General features: G+C 37.0%; 1 protein-coding gene across 10 annotated transcripts in view; it reads right to left on the reverse strand.

The window, feature by feature from the left end:
- The window catches only part of SRPK2 (SRSF protein kinase 2), a gene marked incomplete at its 5' end in the record, with an annotated part of 239,643 nt that overhangs the window by 65,241 nt on the left and 148,763 nt on the right, over positions 1–25,639 (reverse strand). For all 10 annotated transcript variants that reach the window (XM_081286031.1, XM_081286029.1, XM_081286033.1 and 7 more), the window contains one exon: positions 9,347–9,501. In XM_081286031.1, coding sequence (XP_081142157.1) covers positions 9,347–9,501 — 155 coding nt within the window. The remainder of the gene's footprint in view (positions 1–9,346; positions 9,502–25,639) is intronic.

Consider the following 25,639-nt stretch of genomic DNA (forward strand, 5'->3'; position numbering starts at 1 on the left):
AGATATTCAGGTTTAAAGATTCATGGTGTGCGTGGGTGAAACAGTAAATAGAAGTCAGGAGGTTATGTGTAAGCTCAAAGGTTAAAAAAAATAGGTAAAATTCTAATTAGAATTGAATTAGATAACCAAATAAATCACAAGAAAAAAATACATAACAGGATGAAGGAGAGTAATGTATAATAATCAAGATACAATCGCTGATGGGAATGTAGATTGAGACAGCTTCTTGGAGAAACCATATAGCAGATCCTTGAAAAGCTGAACATGGAGGTACTATATGGCCTAGGATCTATCTCTAGATATACAGCAAAAGCAATGCAACAATATCCACTGTAACAGGAGTTACTAGAGGCCACGGCATATTCCTAACAGCCAAAAAGTGAAAACAACTCAAATATCTATCAATAAAATGTGACACTCAGACAATGAAACATTATTCAGCATAAAATGAAGTTTCCTATATAATACTACATGGATTAAATTTGAAAATATTATGTTAAGTGAAAGAAGCCAGACACAATAGAATACACATTATAAAATTCTGTTTGTATGAAATATCCTGAGTAGATAAGTCAAGGGACACAAGGAAAGTAACTGTTAACCTGCAGTTCTCTTCCCTCCCCTCTAACAACAAAGTTCATTGGGGAGTGCTAAAAACATTCTAGAACTAGTGAAGATAGTTACACAATTCTGTGGATATATTGAAAACAGCTAAACTGTTTGCTTTTAATAAGGGTGGCGGATGTTATATGTATGGATTGTATCTCAAAAAAAAAAAGTGTGTGAGGGGAAAAAATAGCAAGTTTAAAATTACTGATTCCTAGTCAACATAAAACAGACCAAGAAACAAAAAAACATCAGCTGGGTACGGTGGCGGATGCCTATGATCCCAGTTGCTCAGGAGGCTGAGGAGGGAGGATCTAGAGGTCAAAGCCAGTCTCAGCAAAAGCAAGGCACTAAAACAACTCAGTGAGACCCTGTCTCTAAATAAAATATAAAATAGAGCTGGGGGTGTGGCTCAGTGATTGAGTTCAATCTCCAGCACAAGAAAAAAATTCGAAACTTTTCTTTTTTTAAGTTGCAGATGGACAAATTATCTTATTTAATTTATTTCTTTTTATGTGGTCCTGGGGACCAAATACATTAAATAATAATAAAATTAATTAATAATTATAATGAATAAATAATATAATAAATTAATAATAATAAATTAATTAATCATTAAAAAGTAGTGAGGCTCAGGGCCTCACTAATGCTAGGCAAGTGCTTTACCAGTGAGCTACAAATCCCAGGCCCCCTGAAACTTTTCTTCATTTAACTTTTTCCAATTGCAGGTTGAAACAGGATGTAGTACAGAGAAAAATCATCACAATTCTACCCAATGCAAAATATCCATGAAGAGAAATCTGGATAGACTCTAAGGATATAGTCCATTTTTCTATTAGTCCAAGTGGGAAACAGAAAATACATAACTCTTAAACTTACCCCATACTAGGTTCTATTTACAAATGTTTTTAAAATCTAGGCTGGAGGTTGTGGCTCAGTGGTAGACCGCTTGCCTACCATGTGTGAGGAACTGGGTTAAGTCTTCAGCAGCACATAAAAATAAAGATATTTAAAAAGAGAGGGTCAACTCAAAAAAAAAAAAAAGTTTTTGAAATCCTGGGACCCAAAAAAATAAACTAGGGCCGAAACTTTCAAGAGAAAAAGTAGATAGCCCCAAAATACAACAAGTGATTTTTGAGAGTGTTTTAATGCCAGGAGGATCAAGGATGGAATATTATGTTTCAGTGGATGTGAAAGGAGAAAAGGACAGAATGAGTAAAGCAGTAGCTGCTGTGTTGACTGTGGACCTCTAATACCAAACTCCAGGGAGCAGCAGTAGAGGCCAGTGCAGACGAGGGCAGCAGGCAGGCTGAGATGTGGTGGGTGACAGAGGGGGTGCTGGGGAGGCACTTGGGCTGGTCCCTTACTTATGCCATGCAACCCTGCTGTGGCACTGAGAACAGTGGAGACTGGCAATATGGTAGGAGTGAGGAGCAGGAAGATCACAACAAACTGTACATGGTGACTTCAACCCAGATCCTGTGGTTCCTTTCTGGGGATTGCAGGGACTCAGTAGTGGGGACAAGAACCAGTGACATTTAGAATGATTGCTATTTAAAAAAACAAAAAAACAGAAAATCTAAATTACACAATTCAATGTGTTCTGAACAAAATTTTCCTTCAGAATTATATGGCTGCCACCTTTAGTTGCTCAGTCTGCTCCATGCCAAGCTGAGCACAAATCCAGGTAGCTCTCTTACCTTCCTAATTACTAATGTCTATTTCTTTTGCTAATTCTTTCTCTTCTTAGATTCCATGAAATTTCTCAGAGGCCATTGATCATCTTTATGTGATCTTTTTACCTATTACATCTGTAATACCTGTTTAAGATTTAGGAACAGTCCATAAGACCGTACCAGGGATTGAACCCAGGGGTGCTTTACCCCTGAGCCACATGCTCAACCCTTTTTATTTTGAGACAAGTTCTCACTAAGTTGCTGAGGATGACCTCGAACTTTTAATCCTTCTGCCTCAGCCTCCCGAGTCACTGGGATTACAGACATAGGCCACCAAGCCCAGCAAAACTTGGTAGTTTTTTCACCATTGCCCTCCATGTTCAACAGCCTGTCAAACTAAAGATGCTATTTCAGTGCACTTGTTTGCTTTAGTCCTTTCCTTAATTTTTTCAAATGTGTATATATAATCATAAATACACACTAACACACACAACTTTTGTCTCCAATATCAATAACACAAAATTTCAAATTAATCTTCCTTACTTACAACAAGACTTCCATACACAAAATTTCCTCTTGTCCCTCACTGTTAAATTTTTCTTTTTTAAATACTTATCCTTTTTATTTTTTCTTTTCTTTGGTACTGTCAGTTGAACTCAGGGGTGTTTAACCACTGAGCAACATCCCCAGCCTCTTTTACATTTTATTAAAGACAGGATCTCCTCAGTTGCTAAGTGCCTCACTAAATTTCTGAGACTGGCTTTGAACTCGCAATCCTCCTGCCTTAGTCTCCGGAGCTGCTGGGATTTCAGGAGAGCACTACCATGCCCAATTCACTTGTCTTTTTTCTAATTTACAAAGAAATGCAGAAAAAGAAAAACAAAAGAAAGAAGTTAAAGAAATAAAAATAGAAATCCTACAATCCAGTTGTAATTAGCTATTTGCTAATAGCTAATTAATTGAAGTAAAATTTACATATCATGAATGCCATAGACCTAGTGTATAATTCCCTGCTATCTGACAAGTAAGTACTCCATTGTCATGTCTACTTGGCACCAACAGGTCTACCAGGAGTCAGAATCTCCTTAGTCTCCATAAAAGAAAATGTAATAAGCCCTTATGTAACAAGTTCAAAAGCTCTATTAAGTTTGTGTGTAGCATTAGTGTTTTAACTAAAAGAATTTCGTATGAATAAAGGTTATTCTTATTTATATCAAAAAGAACAGAAACAAAAGATTACATCTCCACAATATAGTCGAGGTGTATGACACCATTTTAAATAAAGAAAAACGGGTATTTTGTAGAGCATTTTCTGATCTTAACACTACTAACATTAGAACCTGGATAATTTTTATTACAGGTAATTATCTATGCATTGTAGGATGTTGTACCCACTAGATGATAGCAGCAACCTCAGTTATAGAACCAAAAACATCTCCCACCATTCACAAGTATGCTTCTAGGGGCAAAACTGTCTCCACTGAAGAACCACTAAGATGAGACAGCTACTGTTATGTGATTTATACAATATCATTTCTAAGCCAACGTTATAAAAGGTATATTGCTTTTTTTTTTAAGGAAAAATAAAATTGAAGCTACAAAAGTGTTTTAAGTCATGAACTGTGGAGAGGGGGGAAAAGAAGGAGAGTAAAATGTCACTGAAAACTTAAATTTCATAGTTAACTTATGAAAGTTAATTAAATTTTGGCTAGACTGAACTTTCCAGAGATGGATAGTAAACACACAAGGATAAAAACTTGTACATAGAAAGGAAGTCATCAGACATGTTTCTAATTATGTAAATACTGATATTACTTATGTTTTGGAGAAGACACTTTCCCTAAGTTTCTACATACACAATCTGTATACCACTCAGATGTGTGTAATATACAAGAATCTGGAGAATTGTGGATGAATTTAAGATTGACAGCAGACATGAAGGCCCTGGACTACAATTTGTGGGTTCTGCAGGGCATGTTATCCTGTTTGTGCTGATACATCTCAGACACACAGCCAGCATCAGGTCTCTTGTAGTCTAATAAGAGAAGGAATCGTCTCATCTGAACAAAAAAAAAAAAAAAAAAAAAAAAAAATGTGTCATGGATGGCTCAAATGCCATAGGGGTAACAAAATATAGAGTCCTTAACTGCAAGGAACTTTCAGAATAGTGAAAGAAGATTATAAACAAACACAAAAATAAATGTGTAATTACATACTGTGAAAAGTACTATGCAAGAGGGAACTACTGTGAGCAATGAGGATGGGGACCTAAGATCTAAATAGGGGTTAAAGGAAGGCATTTCCAAGTAAATAACATGTTTTCATACACAGTCAGACCACAACTGCATTGAAATCAATGTCTCCAGAGATAATGTGATAAAACAATACAATGACCCCAACTTAGATCTAAGAATGCTTTAAGAGAGCTACAAAATGGAATCCCTGAGAAGTCTGTCAGAGCAGGCAGCCTGACAGAAGAAAGCAATGTTGCTGTTGTCATCATTTATCAGGTCCTTGCAGCAGGTATGTACAGAGGGTTCCCCCCAAAAGAAATATAAAGTAGGTCAAAGCACTGTCTCCCTTATTCTGTGAGTTAGTATGGGGTGGAGTGAAGGGTTACTTCACTCTGCTGAAGCTTTGGAGTTTTAGAAGTGTGGTACAAGTCTTAGATGAGTAGACTTCAACTTTCAACATGTAGAAAAATCATCTGAAGAAGTTCTAGACCCAATCCCCAGGATTCCAATTTGGGAGCTTGCAGTGAAGCCCAGGAATACTTACCAGGTACACTAATGACTCTAAAATCCTGTGACATACAGGAAGTGAGCACATATTGCGCAAGGCCTCCCACAGTGCTTGTTTTATAGACTACCCTGGAAGTGGGATCTGAATAAACTTCATAACCTGCTGGTCTTTTCCTGCCCATGCCACTGACAACAGGTGACACATGAAAAAGACAGGCAGCACTGACAGCTCTCTCTCTCTCTCCAGAGGCTAACAAAACACTCTCTCACTAGAAAGCTCAGGCAGGGCACTAAAGGAACCAGTACCAATGGGAGTAGCAGGAAAATACAGAGGGGGATGCACTCAAGGGAAGAACTGTGGAACAAATACCACAAAATAGAAAATAAAATTCATACTTCTTAAGAAATCTTCTAGTATCATGTACTATGCCACACACTTCACATGTTATCTCATTTTCATCCCCATAAAAATCTTAGCAAGGAAGACATTATTATATATTTCTACATCATAGATTTAAAAAAAAAAAAAAAAGGCAAGGATACAGAGCCAGAGAGCAGCAGAGTCAGATTCAGAACCCAGATCTCTTGGGCACCAGTCCACAATCCTCCTGTGGAGTTAAAATTAAACAAGCTGGCTACCAAGAAAGGAAAAAGAAAGTCCCACTCCAAAGACGATGGCAATGCAAGACGACAGAAGTAATGAATAATAGGTTAGAAACATCAGAACTATAAAGAGTGCCTTTTGGTAAGTGATAGTGGACTCACAAGTTTTGAATATGGGAAGAAATGCTGCAGTAAGGAGTTAAAGATCAAATGCAATGTGGCCAGTTGTGCAATGTGGCCAGACTAAGAACAGCAAGGATTCAAAGGCTCATGGTAGCAGCTGCTAAGTGACAGGTTCCAAGAGACATCCACTAAAAGTGTAGTATTTCCTGTGATGAATAAATATTCCTTTGTGAAGAGAAAAGATATGTGGTATATTTTGTTGTTGATGCTTCGTTGTAATTGGGGAGAAATGAAAAGTGGCTGACAGAGCAGAAGTGCTTTAGGAATGAAGGCAATGACAACAAGAGGAACAAATACAGTGACAGGATCCAAACAAGACACCTCAGCCTAAGTAAAATATCCTCCCACTCTTGAGAGCAAGCCCTCCCCTTAACCCTTCCTGAACAATTTAGTCCCAAAGCCATTAGTCAGGGAAAGGCATAAAGGGTGTCAGTGCCCATGCCAGGTAAGGAGGGAAGGGAGAGGTGACCAAAATGTCAATGATAGCAACAGGTGACTCATCACACACAAGGAAATAAATCAGCTAAGTAAATGTAATGCGACAATGAGAGCCTGGCCTCTTATAAATCAGATCAAAGAGGAGAAAACTGAGCAAAATCCTCTGGGCTCCAAGGATTCTGGGTAAATCCAACCATCATAATAAATTGAGGGTAGCTGATTATAACCCACTGAATAAAACAGACGTCTATGATGAGTTAATCTATTAACATCATTTCTGAAACAGAAATTCAGACAGTTGGGACAGGGGGTGGATATGTTGACTGAGATATTGATATGGTCTCAAAATAGCTCTCAACAAAATAATTATTAATTGGGGGGAAAGATTAACTGTACAGTAGAGATATCTAATAGTCACAATCTAAATTGATGGCACCACCTCTAAGACACTGAATCAAAATGTTTACCACCTGGATAGGACGCACTGAAGAGACCTTACAGCATCACTTGTGGGGTATTCCAAATTGAGAAATGTTATAAAATAATTGGCCTACAATCTTCAAATGTCAAGGTCATGAAAGCCAAGAAAATACTCAGAAACTGTTCCAAATAAAGGAGATGAAAGGAACAAGACAACAAAATGTAATGTATGATTCTGCCATGGAACTACTTTATACTGGGCAACTGTCAGATGCTAAATGGTGCCTGATGGTTAAATAATATTAACATGTTAACTCCCTAATCCTGATCATTGTAGTGTGGCTCATAGGAGAATGTACTTGATAGCAGGCTAATACACTAAATACTTAGAGGCGATAAAGCATCTTTATTAACTTAAGAGACCTAAATCAGTTCTAGTATAATATAGAAAGAAATTTGAAGTCCACAGTTCTTATACTAGACATTCCATTCCAATCCCTTGGACTCTGTTATTCCTTTGGACTCAACATGTCTTCCAAAAGTCATGTACTGAAGGCTTTGGTCACCAGCCTGTGGTTCTACTGGGAAGTAATGGTACCTTCAGGAAGTAAGGCCTAGTAGAAAAAAGTTAGGTCTCTGGGGTTGTGCCCTTGAAGGGGAGGGACATTCGGACCCTGCACCTTCCTCCTATCCCGTTCTCTCTTTGCTTTACAGCCCTCTTGAGGTGAGCAGTTTTCTCTATTATGGCCTCAAGCCAAGATGTTCTGCCTCACCACAGGTTCATAGGACCATGAACTGAAAAGTGAAACTGGGACAAAATGAGCCTTTTCCTCCTTTTGATTATAGGTATTTTGCCACAGCAACAAACATCTAACACAGACTCCTTAAATATATTTATGTCAGTTATCTAACACAAATTGTTATGATCTATACCACAAAATTCAGAGTATGGATGGCATCTGGCACATATAATGCAAACTAGAGGCACTAGTTACAAAATTTAAGAATGGAAAACAGTACATGTGTATAGGAATGCATGTGCATGCATGCACATAGGGAGAACATCTAGCCATCTCTAACAGGCCTTGTTGAGACTGACTAAACTCTTTAAGATATTTAGAGTTCAGTGAGTGTTACTTAAAATCATCCCTGACTGCTGAACTTTCTAATCCTTGGCTCTGTATTTGAGGACAGGATATCCCTGTGCTGGTCCTCAGAGATGGAGGGCAATGAGAATACTGGCTCCACCTCCTGACCAACAGACAGGACAGTCAGGTGTAGAGAGGCAGTTTTCTTTCCAGCATGGTAGAGCCTATTACTGAAGAGAACAGCTCCTGAAGGATAGTTCCATTGGACAAGCCTAAGGCTTTTACCTCAGCAGTAAAACTAAAAATTTGTAGTCCACATTTCCTCTTTTAGCAACCTAATTTCCAAGCCAAGAAATGCAGATTAAGAGACAGGTTAGGGAATTTCTACTTCTCACCTTTCCAAACTATTTATTTTCTTTTATTAGACAGCATGGACCTAGACCTTTGGGGTCATGACCATATTTAGATAAAATGGTAAGATCCTCATTCTCTTTTCTAAAGGAAATAGTGATTCTGTGTGTAGATGCCTACACCTGTGGAAGAATTAGGTTTACAGTAGAAATTTAGTTCTTATATTTTCATAGCAGAAAAATGTTGTCCTCTTCTTAGCAGATTAACTAAAAGTATATTGTTTCTTAACTAACACAGAAATATCATATCATAAATTACTAAGAAACTACAGTCCCTATAATTCCTTAATGTTTTAAAGGTCTGTTCATTTGTACATCTTCTGTCATCTACTATGTTACATGGAATCTGATTTAAATTTTTAAAAATCTACAGCAACTAAACTATCATAGTAGGAACTGCTCAGAAGCTCAGAATTCCAGGGAATTAAAATCCAAATGAGTAAATTAAGAAACAGTAGCAGATGAATGGACACAGCAACTTCCATTTCTCCTAGATTCTCAGAGTCTAGTCCGTGAAGAACGGTGTCTAGGTCACACTGTCTTCAGTATTCCTCATACAACATGCTTGCCCTCGGGAATCCAATTTTATATTTTTGGTCTTAACAAACCATCAATTGATTGACTTGAATGGTTTCTATGTCTTCTGTGAAATGATAGCTGAAAACAAAATCTACTGTGTCACACAATAGCAGACTCCACAAAATGTCTTTTTCGTTAAGTACAATGCCAGGAAAAAATCTCTCTCTGTAAACAAATGTGTATGCTTTCTTTCTGCAGACCTAATGAATATTATGTAATTCAATGCTCCATAGAGAAGGGAATGGTCCCTTTTCAGTCCAACAGCCAGAAAACTGAAAGTCAAATTCAAAAATTATAATCATCTCATCTCAGGAGCCTGGTTATCTTCAACTCCATATGCTCATCCTTAGATGGTTTACTACATTCTTTAATTGTATCAAATTAAAAACTTTCCAAAGTACCTAAAGTATGTATGTACATATTCTCATAACTTACAATTTGCTTTCTAATCTGGTATCATTCTACTGTCAATGAACAAGGAGGCTAATTTTAATTAAGCCCAAGCAGTATGCCTCTCCACATCCACTCCCCAAGTTACTGGGTGACTGAGTGGGGGAAACAGGCCCGGCTGCTGTGTCTGCACAGCCATGCCCACACATCACCTTTGCAGTAATCTGCAGGGTCCTCTTGTTCCTCATCATCTGATCCCAGGATCTCCTCCTCTGGCTCTGGGGGTGTGGGGTCTGGCAGCGGTGGTGGTGGAGGTGGCGGTGGTGGTGGAGGAGGAACTAAAGGAGCTTTCTGTTGAGGCTCCGGCCTGAAACAGTGGAAAGAAAACAACTATTTACTCAGAAGTAAATCTTGCATTATGGATACATATGGGAGTTTCTTAATATAGGAAAAGAAAACTTGTCACATGCTAAGAAGAAATGCTGATTTATGTCACTTCATCCATTTTGATTGAATTCAAGTAGTATTTCAATATATAAATGGGGGGGGACTACTCATATTAACTAAAGAGCATTTTTATAGGCATCTTTTCACTCAGAACTTCAATATTTCTTGACAATGCTGTGAAATTGATTGAAATGAAAGAGCATCCCATGCTACACAGCTTTAGTTAGTTAGAAAACATGCCACAGCAACTATAAAAAGAGGTGCAAGCAGCACTAGTTTATAAAGGAGTTTGTTTTCTCCTGTTTGAAAATCAGAATTTCCTTCCCATAGAAGTAGAAGGAAATTATGTTTCTAGAATAACTCATAAAAGGTAATTAACACATACTGTACCTAAAGTACAGTTACAGTTATTTTCACTTAAGAATTTAGTTATCTATCAACTTTACTTATCAAGAACATTGGCCCAAATTGGAAATTAAAAAATAAATCTCCATTAAATCAGAGACACGGCGTCTGATAGAAGAAAAAGTTGGCTATGATCTACATACTGTGGGGTCGGGCTCCAAATTCCTCAATAGGACACCCATAGCACAAGAGTTAATAACTAGAATCAACAAATGGGACTTACTCAAACTAAAAAGTTTTTTCTCAGCAAAAGAAACAATAAGAGAGGTAAATAGGGAGCCTACATCCTGGGAACAAATCGTTACTCCTCATACTTCAGATAGAGCTCTAATATCCAGAATATACAAAGAACTCAAAAATTAGACAATAAGATAACAAATAACCCAATCAACAAATGGGCCAAGGACCTGAACAGACACTTCTCAGAGGAGGATATACAATCAATCAAAAAGTACATGAAAAAATGCTCACCATCGCTAGCAGTCAGAGAAATGCAAATCAAAACCACCCTAAGATACCATCTCACTCCAGTAAGACTGGCAGCCATTATGAAGTCAAACAACAACAAGTGCTGGCGAGGATGTGGGGAAAAGGGTACACTTGTTCATTGTTGGTGGGACTGCAAATTGGTGCAGCCAATTTGGAAAGCAGTATGGAGATTTCTTGGAAAGCTGGGAATGGAACCACCATTTGACCCACCTATTCCCCCTTCTCGGTCTATTCCCTAAAGACCTAATAAGAGCATGCTACAGGGACACTGCTACATCGATGTTCATAGCAGCACAATTCACGATAGCAAGATTGTGGAACCAACCTAGATGCCCTTCAATAGATGAATGGATAAAAAAAAATGTGGCATTTATACACAATGGAGTATTACTCTGCATTAAAAAATGACAAAATCATAGAATTTGGAGGGAAATGGATGGCATTAGAGCAGATTATGCTTAGTGAAGCCAGCCAATCCCTAAAAAACAAATGCCAAATGTCTTCTTTGATATAAGGGGAGTAACTAAGGACAGAGTAGGGACGAAGAGCATGAGAAGAAGATTAACATTAAACAGGGATGAGAGGTGGGAGGGAAAGGGAGAGAGAAGGGAAATTGCATGGAAATGGAAGGTGATCCTCAGGGTTATACAAAATTACATACAAGAGGAAGTGAGGGGTAAGGGAAGAATAATACAAGTGGAAGAAATGATTTACAGTAGAGGGGGTAGAGAGAGAAGAGGGGAGGGGAGGGGAGGGGGATAGTAGAGGATAGGAAAGGCAGCAGAATACAACAGACACTAGAATGGCAATGTGTAAATCAATGGAAGTGTAAATGATGTGATTCAGCAATCTGTATACGGGGTAAAAATGGGAGTTCATAACCCACTTGAATCAAACTGTGAAATATGATATATCAAGAACTATGTAATGTTTTGAACGACCAACAATAAAAAATAAATAAATAAATAAATCTCCAGCAACTCAGGAGGCTGAGGCAGGAGGATCTAATAAGTTCGAGGCCAGATTCAGCAACTTAGTGCGGTCTGAAACAACTTAGCAAGACCCTGTCTCAAAATAAGAATTTTAAAAGCTGGGGATAGAGCTCAGTGGTAAATGCCCCTGGGTTCAATCTTCAGATCCAAAAATAATTAATTAAATAACTAAAATAAAAAATAGATCTACTCTTGGTCAAACACAAATACAGTTCCTAGAGGTACAAGATTTGCAAAGGCCATTTGTAATTGTCCCAAAAAGGTTCAATGATATTTAATATACTCTTTTACAAAGAATACAAAAACCTATAAAACAAGAAAAGTCTGTGGTCTTAAAAATGCAAAATTTGAAAAATCTAGAAAGACACACACATATTAATTACATTTTCTTAAAGCAAAACATTCATAATGGGATTCTATAAAATCAAACTTGTACTTGATATGAAAGTTAATTGCTATTTCTAATCATGTCTCAATGTGGAAAACACTAATGTCTCTACTTGGATGCCAGAAGCCCATCTGTCTCTTAAGCTGCCCTCCTAATAGAGCCACCACTGCTCTCCTGAACTAGTCTTGGAGATGTGGGTGAAAAGTAGGGTGGGAGCAGATATTTGTGGCAGGTGCAAGAGCTTGGGCTAATGAGGGTATTCCCCAGAGGCATTATCAGTAGGATGATGGGGGGAGGGGTTTCCCTAGTTATGGGGAATAAGAGGAATCTCAGTAGCATCAAAATGGCACCTGGATTTTCTTTGGGGCTGCTGACTGAAAGATGATTCCAGATCTTTTCCCTCCTCACTTTAGTAGAGCCTAATAAAGCCAAGGCTCACTCTCCAGCACTGGATCTTGACAAGGTGATGTGTCACAGGAGCCAAGGTCATCCTTAACTGCTGATTTAAAAAATCAGAAATACAGGAGTGCCCTAACCACTGCCCCTATCTTTCTTTCTTTCTTTCTTTAAAAAAGTCATTGCCCTGGGCTGGGGTTATGTCCTTCCCCAATCTGAAAGTCCTCACACTTCCTCTACTACATTGCCCAAGCTAACAATAGCTATTAATGCATGTGGCTTGCCATCAAAAGCTCAAACTGCCACAACTGAGACAAAGGGACAAGGATGAGAGGCAGCAGAAACATCAAATATCATGAGGAAAGAGAAGGGATCATATACAACAGGTAAAGTGAAGCACATACTTGCTAGCAAGTAGAATTACCTTTGGCAGGTCAGCTAGAGAAAGTAAAATGTGACTGCACTGATTTCTGCTTGCTTAATCTTATGAAGACTCCTAAAGTTACAGCTCCCTAGGTAATAGATATTAAAAGTGTGGCAGTGACAACATTCTGAGTTACCTGTCAGTCATGATGGGGCACTAAAAGGAAACAGTCACACATACACACACATGACTTTCACAATATATCCAGAAATTCTAATAGGTGTTAGGGAAGTGTAATCATCTTTCTGGCAGTCTTATAAAAGCTCATTTTCTTTTTAACAGATATAGCCGAGCTCAAAGTAGTCCTAGGCATAGGGGAGTTCTAAAGAAGGGGAAGCAGGCAGGGACTGCAACAGTCTTACCACTTCCACTAAGGGAAGAATGAGAAACAATTTCGAGGGACACTGCTGTTCCCTGCTTGACAGAAAGCTGCTTCCAGACCCATGCTTCAGGGGTATAGGCAAAATCTACCTAACAAATTGGCTCAATCAGATGTATTTTGAAAGCTACTTTTTCCTAACTTAGAAATTTTATATGAAAACAAAGTGGGTTGATTCTCTAAATGTAAAGCACATTGTATTCACTGTAGAAATGATTTAACAACAAAAGAAAGATCGAGTTCTAGTGCAGCACACCACTATGCTCAGCACTATTCACACCTGGGCCAAGTAATTAATTGTTGTGGGAACTGTTTGGTGCATTGTAGAATACTTATTACTATTACTATTCCAGGCCTTTAGCCCCTACATGTCAGTAGCGCACATACACACACCCTACTGTGACCACCAAAAATATGTCCAAATATAAAAAAATGCCCAAGTGTGTTAGAAGGTGGGGGGATCATTCCAACTGAGAACCACTGCACTAGTGATATTTTCTATTTTCTTCAGTGGAACAGACTGTATCTGGGAGAACAGAATAAAATTTTCATTGTCCATTTCCTCTCACATCAGAAACTCAGGCACATTCATCATAAAGTGTGTCTCATTTACGAAAATGCTGAGCTGCCAAAATAGCTTAACAAAATTCTCAGACCCTCTGGTCTAAGTGAGCAGTCATTTTACATTCTGCCAGTGAGAATGCTCCTCAAAGGCCAGTGCTACTAAGTTAAGTTAAAAGTCTGAAGTCAGGATATCATGAAGTAGAGAGAACACTGAGTAATGTTGATGTAACAGCTCAACTGGCTGTATTATCAAAATATCTAGAACTGGACACCCAATACATTAGTCACTGGTCACAGGTGGATAACAGGCATTTGAAATGTGTCTAGTTCAAAATTAAATTTGCTGTAAATATAAAATACACACTAAATTTCTAAGACTTTGTACAAAAAAGTAAAATATTATATTAGTAATTGTTACATGTTATCATTTTTGTACATTAGTTAAAGTATATTATTAATTTCACTTAATTCTTTTACTTTTTTTTAATGTGGCCACTGGAATCTCATATTACAGGAAGGCACAAAATGTATTTCTACTGGATGGTACTATTCTAGACTCTGGATTCAACCTGTACCACAGTGGCAGCTCTGCTCACAGATGCCTGTTCATATCAGTAATTCTTTTTTCAAAAGCTTCTCTTACTGACCTACTATGTAGCAATTAGCACAGACTCTCAAATCGTTCAACTCATAATAGTAAGTACTGGTTCAATAGCCAAATGCTGTAGCTCCAATCACTGATTCTTCTTCAACCCATTCATCCTGCTACTGCCTACGATACAGGAGAAACTTACATAGGTAAGTTTCCCTCAGGCAGACACAAAGAAGCCATGCCACACCATCTTCAAGTCACCTTCTAAACCTCTAAAAGAGGTTTCTAGAATAATGCAAAAGCTGGTTAAATCTCAAAAAAAAAAAAATTGAGGTGACAGATTAACCAAGTACATTCTCACGAAGGTCAGAAAAGAAACAACTCCCATTAATCCTAATGAAACCCCTCAAGAATTTATTTTATACGAGAGTTACTAGAAGCACATACAAATAGCCATGGGATTGGGGAGGATCCAGAAATATTTCAACAAGGGTATGAAGACAATTAAATGATGAAACACAATAGTCCTTCCAACAGATAGTACTGGACAAATAGATACCTACATACCCAGGACTATGTAACTCTGGAGCAGTTGAGCAAACAGGAGTTAATTTTCATGATCTTGGGGGTTATGCAATGTTTCTTACATACAACACCAAAAGCATAAGCATTTATAGCAGGGGGGGAAAAACACATAAGCTGAACTTCATTACAACTCAGACCTTTATGCTTCAAACGGTATTACCAAGAAAATAAAACATGCCCCCTGAATGGAAAGAAAGTATTTGCAAATCATATAATTAAAATGGGCTGGTATCTAGAATATAAAACTAAACAATAAAAAGACGAAACAAGGGCAGGGGTTGTGGCTCAGGGGTAAAGCGCTCGCCTACCATGTGTGAGGACCTGGGTTCGATCCTCAGCACCACATAAAAATCAATAAATAAAATAAAGGTACTGTGTCCACTACAACTAAAATATATTTTTTAAAGACAACAATTTAGGAGGCTGGAGCGTACATCGGTGGTAGGACCCTTCCCTATCATGCACAGACCCTGAGTGAAATTCCCAGCACCAAAAATTTAAGGGAAAAAAAAGTTAAAATGAATTAAATTTTTAAAAAATGAGTAAAGGACAGGGAGTAGCTTAGTGGTGGAGCAACTTGCAACTTGCCTATCATACACATGGCTGTGGGTTTGACTCACAGCACCACTGCAGGGTGGGGGATTATAATGGATATTTCTCGAAAGATGATATACGAAATGACTAAAACATTAAAGAATGCTCATCATCCTTAGTCATTAGGGAAAAGGAAATCAAAATCACATTAAGATACCACCTCACAACCACCAGATTAGTATAAAAAAACCATACAATAATAAATGTTAAAAGAAAGATGAAGAAATGAGAATTCTCATACAGTGTTGTTGAAAATGTAAATGGCACATTTACAAAAACAGTCTGGAGGGTCTTCTTAAAGTTGATATGGAGTCAACATATGACACAACATATCTATCCTAGATCATATTCAAGAGAAATCGAAATATATCTCCACACAAAATCTTGTCCACAAGTGTTCCCAGTATTATTATTATTCATAATAAATAAAAGCAGAAAGAACCCAAATCTCCATCAGCTGATAAACGGAAAAACAAAATGTGATATAACCTTATAAAGAAATATTATTCAATAATAAAAAGTAACAAAAGTGTTCGTATATGCTACAATTTTCTAATGTGGTTATGGTTATATGATTCAGCAAACACATATGTTATGTTTTAAATATTTAAATGGGTAAACTGCTTAGTATGTGAATAAAAACTCAAAAAGCTATTTTAATAATACAAAAGAAAATCTATACAGCTATGTTATATTTTGGAGCAAAATTATGCCTTCATAAAGTATATACTTTCAAGAAAAATTAGAAATATCCACATTCAGATTTCAGTACTCTGTGTGCATGGTCTCTTTTACAAATGAACACATAAATTCAGGGTGGAAAGGATAATGTACTTCTTTAAAAAGCAGGCTGATGGGCGCAATGGCAAATGCCTGTAACCCCAGCAAACTGGCAGGCTGAAACAGGAGGATCCAAAGTTTGAAGTCAGCCTCAGGAACCTAGTGAAACCCTGTCTCAAAATAAACAAACAAATGGGGCTGTAATTCAGTGATAAAGCACCTCTAGGTTCAATCTCCAATATTTAAAAAAAAAAAAAAAGCCAAGAGAGTCTGAAGTTTATACAAAGTGCTAATTTAAGAACATATTCTCACATAAGAAATACATCATATTTCAGTGACAAGAGCAAAAAATTTAAAAGGCCAACTTCCAACTGGCCACTTGAATTGTTCACAAAGAACTACATTGTGTCCAACATAAAACACATCCTAATCATGACTCCATACAGGAGCATAATAAAAATGCAGTTTTAAAAAAATCAACAAAATCTGTTCTTTCAATATTATACTAAAATTATCTTACTATGTTTATCAACTTCATAGTATATCTTGCATGTCCAATTGCTTTATAAGAAAAGGAAGGAAAAACTGAACAATCCCAGAAAAACACATGTATCATCTGCCCTAAACTGCCAAGGCAACTAGATGGGAGTGGGATTTCCTTCCAGCTGTTCTTTTACACAGACTAAAGAACAAAGCAAACTAAAGAACAAGCAAACTATACAATTGGTAGAGAGAAAAAAAATCTTTGTCACCAGTTTAAGTGGACACAATTTGAGAAATGCTGTCCAATTAATCTTTAATCAACACACAAAAGGTGTTCTAGGAGAATTCCCTCAGGAAAGTTCACATAAAATAGTTTCCTTCCTCCCCATATCCATCTCCAGATCTAAAACTCACTCTTCTCCCTCCCTCCTCCATATTCTCCCTCTCTGTGATAAACTGTTAGCTTGAGAAATATCCAAATAGTATTTCTAAGCAGAGACAAAAACCAACCAATACATGCACTTTCTTACCTCACTCAGGATTCAAACAGTGAGGAGAATGAGCATTAGAGAATTGCTTTTGCTGAAGAATCAGTGTGTAGAAAGGGTAAAAAGAATGAAAGCAAGAAGGAAATTAGTGAGCAAATATTGTAACTGGTGATCCAAGGAAGAGACAATAAACACCAGAACTTAGAATTAATTTGTTAGGGGTATGTGCCTCCTACATTTCTGGTAGTAAAATAGTGCTCCATTCATGTATATACACACTAAAGAGGAGGAGGCAAAGGGGGTTTCAGAGAAAAATAACTTCTGTTTGAGTCCATTTGAGTTTTAGGGGCAAGTGAAATACCCATCAACACAGAATACAGTAAGGACTGCTTGACACAGAATTGATAACTAAAAAAAAATAACGTGTTAGCTGCAAATAGAAGCAGATGTCATGAGCATGTAGCTGGTAGCTGAAGGCTTTCCAAGCATGTGAAAGTGCCAGGTTAAGGATTAACAAAACCCAGTTTAGAGCAAAGAACACAGGATCAAGCCACAAAGTCTAGATTCCTGGTCTATGATCTGTAGTTAATGACCCGTATCATCACCATCTTCCTCTTCTACATTTTTGGGAGGTGGGGCAGTGCTGAGGATTGAACCAGGGGCCTTGCACATGATAGGTAAGCACTCTATCAATGAGCCAAATTCCCAGCTCTCATCAGCACCAATCTAAGTTTTTAAGTTTCAAATACAGATTTAAAGAGCTGGGAGCATAGCTCAGTGGTAGAGGGCATGCCGAAGCATGCATGAGGCCCTTGGTTCAATCCTCAGCAACAAAATAAAACAGAGTTTAGAGAAACAGACAAGTACAAAGTACAAGTAAGCCTACCTTTTACTCAGCAAAACACATGTATCACAAACCACATTTATACAAAGTGCTAATTTAAGAACATACTTTCACATAAGAAATACACCATATTTCAGTGACAAGACCAAAAAATTTAAAAAGCCAACTTCTAACTGGCCACTTGAATTGTTCACAAAGAACTACATTGTACCCTACATAAAACACATCCTAATCATGACTCCATACAGGATCATAATGAAAATGCAGTTTTTAAAAACCAGTTTTTACATTATATCAAGATATATATACATACATATATGTATATGTACATATATTAGGAACTAGCAAACTAAGGGCCCATTTCCTTTTTTATCTAAAAGCTCTGTTTGGAGGGAACCAGAAGCCAGTGATGTTCAGGGTACACCACTACTAAAATGAACTGTTAAGACCTGTACTGGTAGAAATGCCATTGGGATTTTGATTGGCATTGCATTAAACCTATGGAGAACTTTTGGTAATATCGCCATTTTGATGATGTTAGTTCTGCTTATCCATGAACAGGATATATTTTTCCATCTTCTAAGATCTTCTTCTACTTCTCTCTTTAGGGTTCTGTAGTTTTCATTGTATAAATCTTTCACCTCTTTTGTTAGGTTGATTCCCAAGTATTTTTTTTTTTTTGAGGATATTGTGAATGGGGTGGTTTTCCTCATTTCCATTTCAGAAGTTTTGTCGCTGATATACAGAAATGCCTTTTATTTATGCATGTTGATTTTATATCCTGCCACTTTGCTGAATTCATTTATTAGTTCTAGTAGTTTCTTTGTAGACCCTTTTGGGTCTTCTAGGTATAGAATCATGTCATCCGCAAATAGTGATAATTTAAGTTCTTCTTTTCCTATTTTTATGCCTTTAATTTCTTTCGTCTGTCTAATTGCTCTGGCCAGTGTTTCGAGAACCATATTGAATAGAAGTGATGATATAGGGCATCCCTGTCTTGTTCCAGATTTTAGAGGGAATGCCTTCAATTTTTCTCCATTCAGAATGATGCTAGCCTGAGGCTTAGCATAGATAGCTTTTACAATGTCGAGGTAAGTTCCTGTTATCCCTAGTTTTTCTAATGTTTTGAACATAAAGGGATGCTGTACTTTGTCGAATGCTTTTTCTGCGTCTATCAAGATGATCATATGGTTCTTATCTTTAAGTCTATTGATGTGGTGAATAACATTTATTGATTTCCGTATATTGAACCATCCTTGCATCCCAGGGATGAATCCTACTTGATCGTGGTGCACAATTTTTTTGATGTGCCTTTGTATCCGATTCGCTAGAATTTTATTGAGGATTTCTTGTAGAAATAGATAAAGCAATCATGAAATTCATATGGAAAAATAAAAGACCCAGAATAGCAAAAGCAATTCTAAGCAGGAAGTGTGAATCAGGCAGTATAGCGATACCATATTTCAAAATATATTACAGAGCAATAGTAACAAAAACAGCATGGTACTGGTACCAAAACAGGCGGGTGGACCAATGGTACAAAACAGAGGACACAGAGACTAATCCACAAAGTTACAACTATCTTATATTTGATAAAGGGGCTAAAAGCATGCAATGGAGGAAGGATAGCACCTTCAACAAATGGTGCTGGGAAAACTGGAAATCCATATGCAACCAAACGAAACTGAATCCCCTCCTCTCGCCATGCACAAAAGTTAACTCAAAATGGATCAAGGAGCTTGATATCAAATCAGAGACTCTGCGTCTGATAGAAGAAAAAGTTGGCTCCGATCTACAGATTGTGGGGTCGGGCTCCAAATTCCTTAATAGGACACCCATAGCACAAGAGTTAATAACTAGAATCAACAAATGGGACTTACTCAAACTAAAAAGTTTTTTCTCAGCAAAAGAAACAATAAGAGAGGTAAGCAGGGAGCCTACATCATGGGAACAAATTTTTACTCCTCACACTTCAGATAGAGCCCTAATATCCAGAATATACAAAGAACTCAAAAAATTATAAGAAAACAAATAACCCAATCAACAAATGGGCCAAGGACCTGAACAGACACTTCTCAGAGGAGGACATACAATCAATCAACAAGTACATGAAAAAATGCTCACCATCGCTAGCAGTCAGAGAAATGCAAATCAAAACCACCCTAAGATACCATCTCACTCCAGTAAGATTGGCAGCCATTATGAAGTCAAACAACAAGTGCTGGCGAGGATGTGGGGAAAGGGGTACTCTTGTACATTGCTGGTGGGACTGCAAATTGGTGCGGCCAATTTGGAAAGCAGTATGGAGATTCCTGGGAAAGCTGGGAATGGAACCACCATTTGACCCAGCTATTGCCCTTCTTGGACTATTCCCTGAAGACCTTAAAAGAGTGTACTACAGGGACACTACCACATCGATGTTCATAGCAGCACAATTCACAATAGCTAGACTGTGGAACCAACCCCGATGCCCTTAAATAGATGAATGGATAAAAAAAAAAATGTGGCATTTATACACCATGGAGTATTACGTAGCACTAAAAAATGACAAAATCATGGAATTTGCAGGGAAATGATGGCACTAGAGCAGATTATGCTTAGTGAAGCTAGCCAGTCCCTAAAAAACAAATACCAAATGTCTTCTTTGATATAATGAGAGCAACTAAGAACAGAGCAGGGAGGAAGAGCAGGAAGAGAAGATTAACATTAAACAGAGACATGAGGTGGGAGGGGAAAGGGAGAGAAAAGGGAAATTGCATGGAAATGGAGGGAGACCCTCACTGTTATACAAAATTACATATAAGAGGTTGTGAGGGGAATGGGAAAATAAACAAGGAGAGAAATGAATTACAGTAGATGGGGTAGAGAGAGAAGATGGGAGGGGAGGGGAGGGGGGATAGTAGAGGATAGGAAAGGTAGCAGAATACAACAGTTACTAATAGGGCATTATGTAAAAATGTGGATGTGTAACCGATGTGATTCTGCAATCTGTATTTGGGGTAAAAATGGGAGTTCATAACCCACTTGAATCTAATGTATGAAATATGATATGTCAAGAGCTTTGTAATGTTGTGAACAACCAATTAAAAAAAAGAAGTGGAAATAAAGAGTATCCTTGTAGTCAAAAAAAAATAAATAAATAAAAGACCTGTACTGGTGAAATTTGCTGTAACCACTAACAATTGCCTCACGCTACTCAGGAAATTATGCAAATATACCACTGTGAACAAAACTTCTGCAAACTTGAAAGCTTCAAGTCTAAAGACATCTACAATTACTAATATGAAATGAATCAACAAAATTCAAGTATAGATAACTCTCTATCCTCTAAGGTAATTTAGAACACAAACAGAAAAGAAATTAAATCCCTAGGCATGTGTTATACATTAATTAGAACTGAATAAAGTTTAAAAATCTTCACTCATTCTACCCTTATTTCAAATGCTAAAGTCACATATCACTAGAGCAGACAGATAAGCATGGGCAGTACAAATATAGAACATTTTTCATGCTCAGAGAAAGTTTTCTTTGTTTCTTTCTTTCTTTTTACAACTTTTATTTATTTATTTTTATGTGGTGCTGAGAATTAAACCTAGTGCTTCACACATGTGAGATGAGCACTCTACCACTGGGCCACAACCCAGCCCCACAGAAGTTTTACTAACAGCAGTTATTTTGGAAATTTTTAAATAACAAACCCTCTTCCAGTGTATCATTATTTTTAACAATAAGATGAGCTAAAATGAATTTAGAACATTTTTCTATAGAACTTAGAGGATTTATGGGAAGTTTTAAAATAAGCAGTAAAAAGATAAATAGAAAGAATATAACCATTTTAAATTAGAGAGAGAATTCCAGTGTCTGAATACCTTTAGCACATTTTATTACTGGCATTTACCCTAATGATATATTCAATGTGGCAATGTCTGAAAATTGCAACATACTGGGATCTAAATGTCCTTCAATAGAAACTTATTAATAACATTATGATAGATTATCGCACATTTATACAATGTAACTGCCAAAAAGAATGAGGCAAATGAAATTAAGGTAACAACACTATTCATAAGGACATCAAAACAAATAAAATACTCAGAAATAATTATAATAAAAGATGTCCAAAACATATTATAAAACTATATAACAGTGCTAAAACAAATTAAAGAAGACCTAAACAAACAGAAAGAGCCCATCTCATATTATAAAAAAAATTAAGATGGCAATGACCCAATTATCTATAAATTCAATGCAAATTCCATCAAAATCCCAGCTGCTTTCTTTGCAGAAATTGCCCAGTCATTCCCAGAATTCATAAGAAAAAAAAAAAAAAAAAACAGTTCCAGGATAGACAACAGTTCTTCTTGAAAATGAAGAACAAAAATGGAGGATTCACACTTTGCAATTTCAAAATTTCTTACAAAGCTTCAGTAATGAAGAGAGTGTGATACTAAAATAAGGACATATAAATCAATGGAATAGAACTGCACATCCAGAAACAAGCCCTCACATTTACAATAAACTGATTTTCAACAAATATGCTAAGAACACTTAATCAGGAAAGAACACTCTATTCAACAAATAAATGGTGATGGAACAACTTAATATTCACATGCAAAAAAATAAAGTTGGACTCCTACCCCCACCATATACAACAAACTCATTCATGCCAAGTACAGTGGCACACACCTGCAATCCCAACAAGTTTGAGGCCAGCCACAACAATTTAACAAGACCCCATTCTCAAAATAAAATAAAATAGGGCTGGGGATATAGCTCAGTGATAGTGTGCCCCTGAGTTCAATCCCCAGTACAAAACAAAACAAAAGCAATTAGTTCATAATGAATCAAAAGTTTTAAACACAGAAGCTAAAACTATAAAACTACTAGGAAATATGATCAACACCCTTCACCAAGAGAAAAATAAAAACCAAAACCACAAAGAGATACTACTTCACACCTATGAGAACAGTGATTTTTTTTAAAGGTAATCCTATGATGTCAAGGTTGTACAAAATTCAGAATCCTCACTGCTGAGCAAAGTGGAAACTGGTGAAACTACTTTGGAAAATTGTCACTCAAAAAATTTTCCAAACACTCCAAAGAGGAAATGACCAAAATGTCACCTAACCAATGAATAAATAAAAGGATGGCAAAACCATACAACAGAATATCACTTGACCAAAAAAAAAAAAAAAAGAAAAGAAAAGAAAAGAAAGAAATTAAGTATTAAAAAATGCTAACACATGGATGACCCTTAAAAACATATGGTCCATCAAAAACGCCAGTCACTGAAAACAATATTTGATTCCATTTATAATAAGTGTCTAAAATGGAGAGATTTGTGAAAACAGAAGATAGGATAGTGGAGAAAACGGAGAAGATGACTGTTGAAGTATATGGCTTTGGGGGATGGGGCGAAAATCTCCTAAAATAGGCAGGATGATGGTTGCAAAACTCTCAGTGTACTGAAAAAAACCCCAGAATAGTATACTTTAAGTGGGTAGATTTCATGATACGGGAATAATCTCTTAAAGCTATTATACAAAAATAATGTGGTAGTTCTATATGTGCTATTATGAAGGAAAGGCTGTAGATGAATGAAAAAGTGCAGAGCATTGTGGATGGCATGTATCATTTATTTTACACAGACATATAAAGCATGTGCCGTGTATTAACAAGATGACTCAGGGCTGGAGATATAGCTCAGTTGGTAGAGTGCTTGTCTTGCATGTACAAGTCCCTGGGTTCAAAACCCAGCACCACACACACACACACATTAAAAAAAAAAAAAAAAAAAAAAAAAAAAGCAAGATGACTAGATGAAGCAACAAGAAACAAGACAATAATGGATCACACCAGGAATAACAATTCAGTGACTAACAAAAAAGTAAATAAGCTTTACTTTTCAAGATGTTAATACTTCTTCCATACTTTTTCAATTTAATGCTTCTATGTCTACAGTCTGAACAGGAAACATTTAGGAAGCACATTCACTTCCATGAGATTAGCCAGCATTAGTACTGACATCCACTTCAGGCATTTGGACATCCCTAATCACTAAATCTAAGAGAAGGCCTGCACAATTGCATATCTGATAGGCATACCAGAAGATATTGATGCAGATGGTTCAGGGGCCACAATAAGAAAGGTCATCACCCACATATGCTACCATCATAACTATTATATTCAAGGCCCTCAGTCTAATTTTTTACTTTAATGCAGGGTTCCCCCCACTTAAAAAATTTGTGTGTTCAGCTTGGACATTAGGGGTCAAATAAATCACTAATCAAATATAACATGCCAGTGTTGAGATCTTCAAAGAAAATCACTCTACAAAATCAACACTCATAAATCAAAGGCATTTCTGCATATCAGTGACAAACCCACTGAAAAGGAAAAGAGAGAAACTACCCAATTTACAACAGCCTCAAAAAATATAAATTACTGGGCAATCGACCTAACGAAAGATTTGAAAGACCTCTATCTACAACAGAAACTACAGAACACTAAAGAAAGAAATTAAAGAAGACCTTAGAAGATGGAAAGATTTCCCTTGTCAAAATGACCATACTACCAAAAGCACTATACAGATTTAATGCAATTCTGATCAAAATCCCAATGACATTCCTCATAGAAATAGAAAAAGCAGTCATGAAAATCATCTAGAAAAAGAAGAGACCCAGAATAGCTAAAGCAATCCTTAGCAGGAAGAGTGAAGCAGGAGGCATCACTATACCAGACCTTAAACCATACTACAGAGCAATAGTAACAAAAACAGCATGGTATTGGCACCAAAATAGACTGGTAAACAAATGGTACAGAATAGAGAACACAGAAACTAACCACACAATTACAGTTATCTTACATTAGACAAAGGCGACCAAAACATACACTATAGAAAAGGCAGCCTCTTCAACAAATGGTACTGGGAAAACTGGATATCCATATGTAACAAAAAAATAAAAAAAAATTAAACCCCTATCCCTCACCATGCACAAAACTCAACGTGGTTCAAAGACTTAGGAATTCAAAGACACTGCACCTATTGGAAGAAAAAGTAGGCCAAATAGACCCCAACTTCCTTAATCAGATTCCTATAGCACAAGAATTAAAATCAAGAATCAATAAATGGGATGGATTCAAACTAAAAGCTTCTCAAAAGAATAAACAATCAGTAAGGTGACAAGAGAGCCTACAGAATGGGAGCGAATTTTTACAACACGCACATCAGATACAGCACTAATCTCTAGGGTACATAGAACTCAAAAAGCTAAACACCACGAAGAAAAAAAAAAAACAAAAATCAAATATCCCAATCAATAAATGGGCCAAAGAACTGAACAGACATCTCAGAAGATGTTATACAATCGATCAATAAATGTGTGAAAAATTGTTGATCATCTCTAGCAATTAGAGAAATGCAAATCAAAACTACTCTAAGATTTCACCTCACTCCAGTCAGAATGGCAGCTATTAAGAACACAAACAACAATAAGTGTTGGCAAGGATGTGGGGGAAAAGGCACACTCATACATTGCTGGTTGGACTTCAAATTGGTGCAGCCAATATAGAAAACAGTATGGAGATTCCTTGGAAAGCTGGGAATGTAACTACCATTTGACTCAGCTATCCCACTCCTCAGCCTATACCTAAAG

The sequence above is a fragment of the Spermophilus citellus genome, assembly GCF_964194105.1.
Source record: "Spermophilus citellus genome assembly, chromosome: 3".
NCBI classification, from domain to species: domain Eukaryota; kingdom Metazoa; phylum Chordata; class Mammalia; order Rodentia; family Sciuridae; genus Spermophilus; species Spermophilus citellus.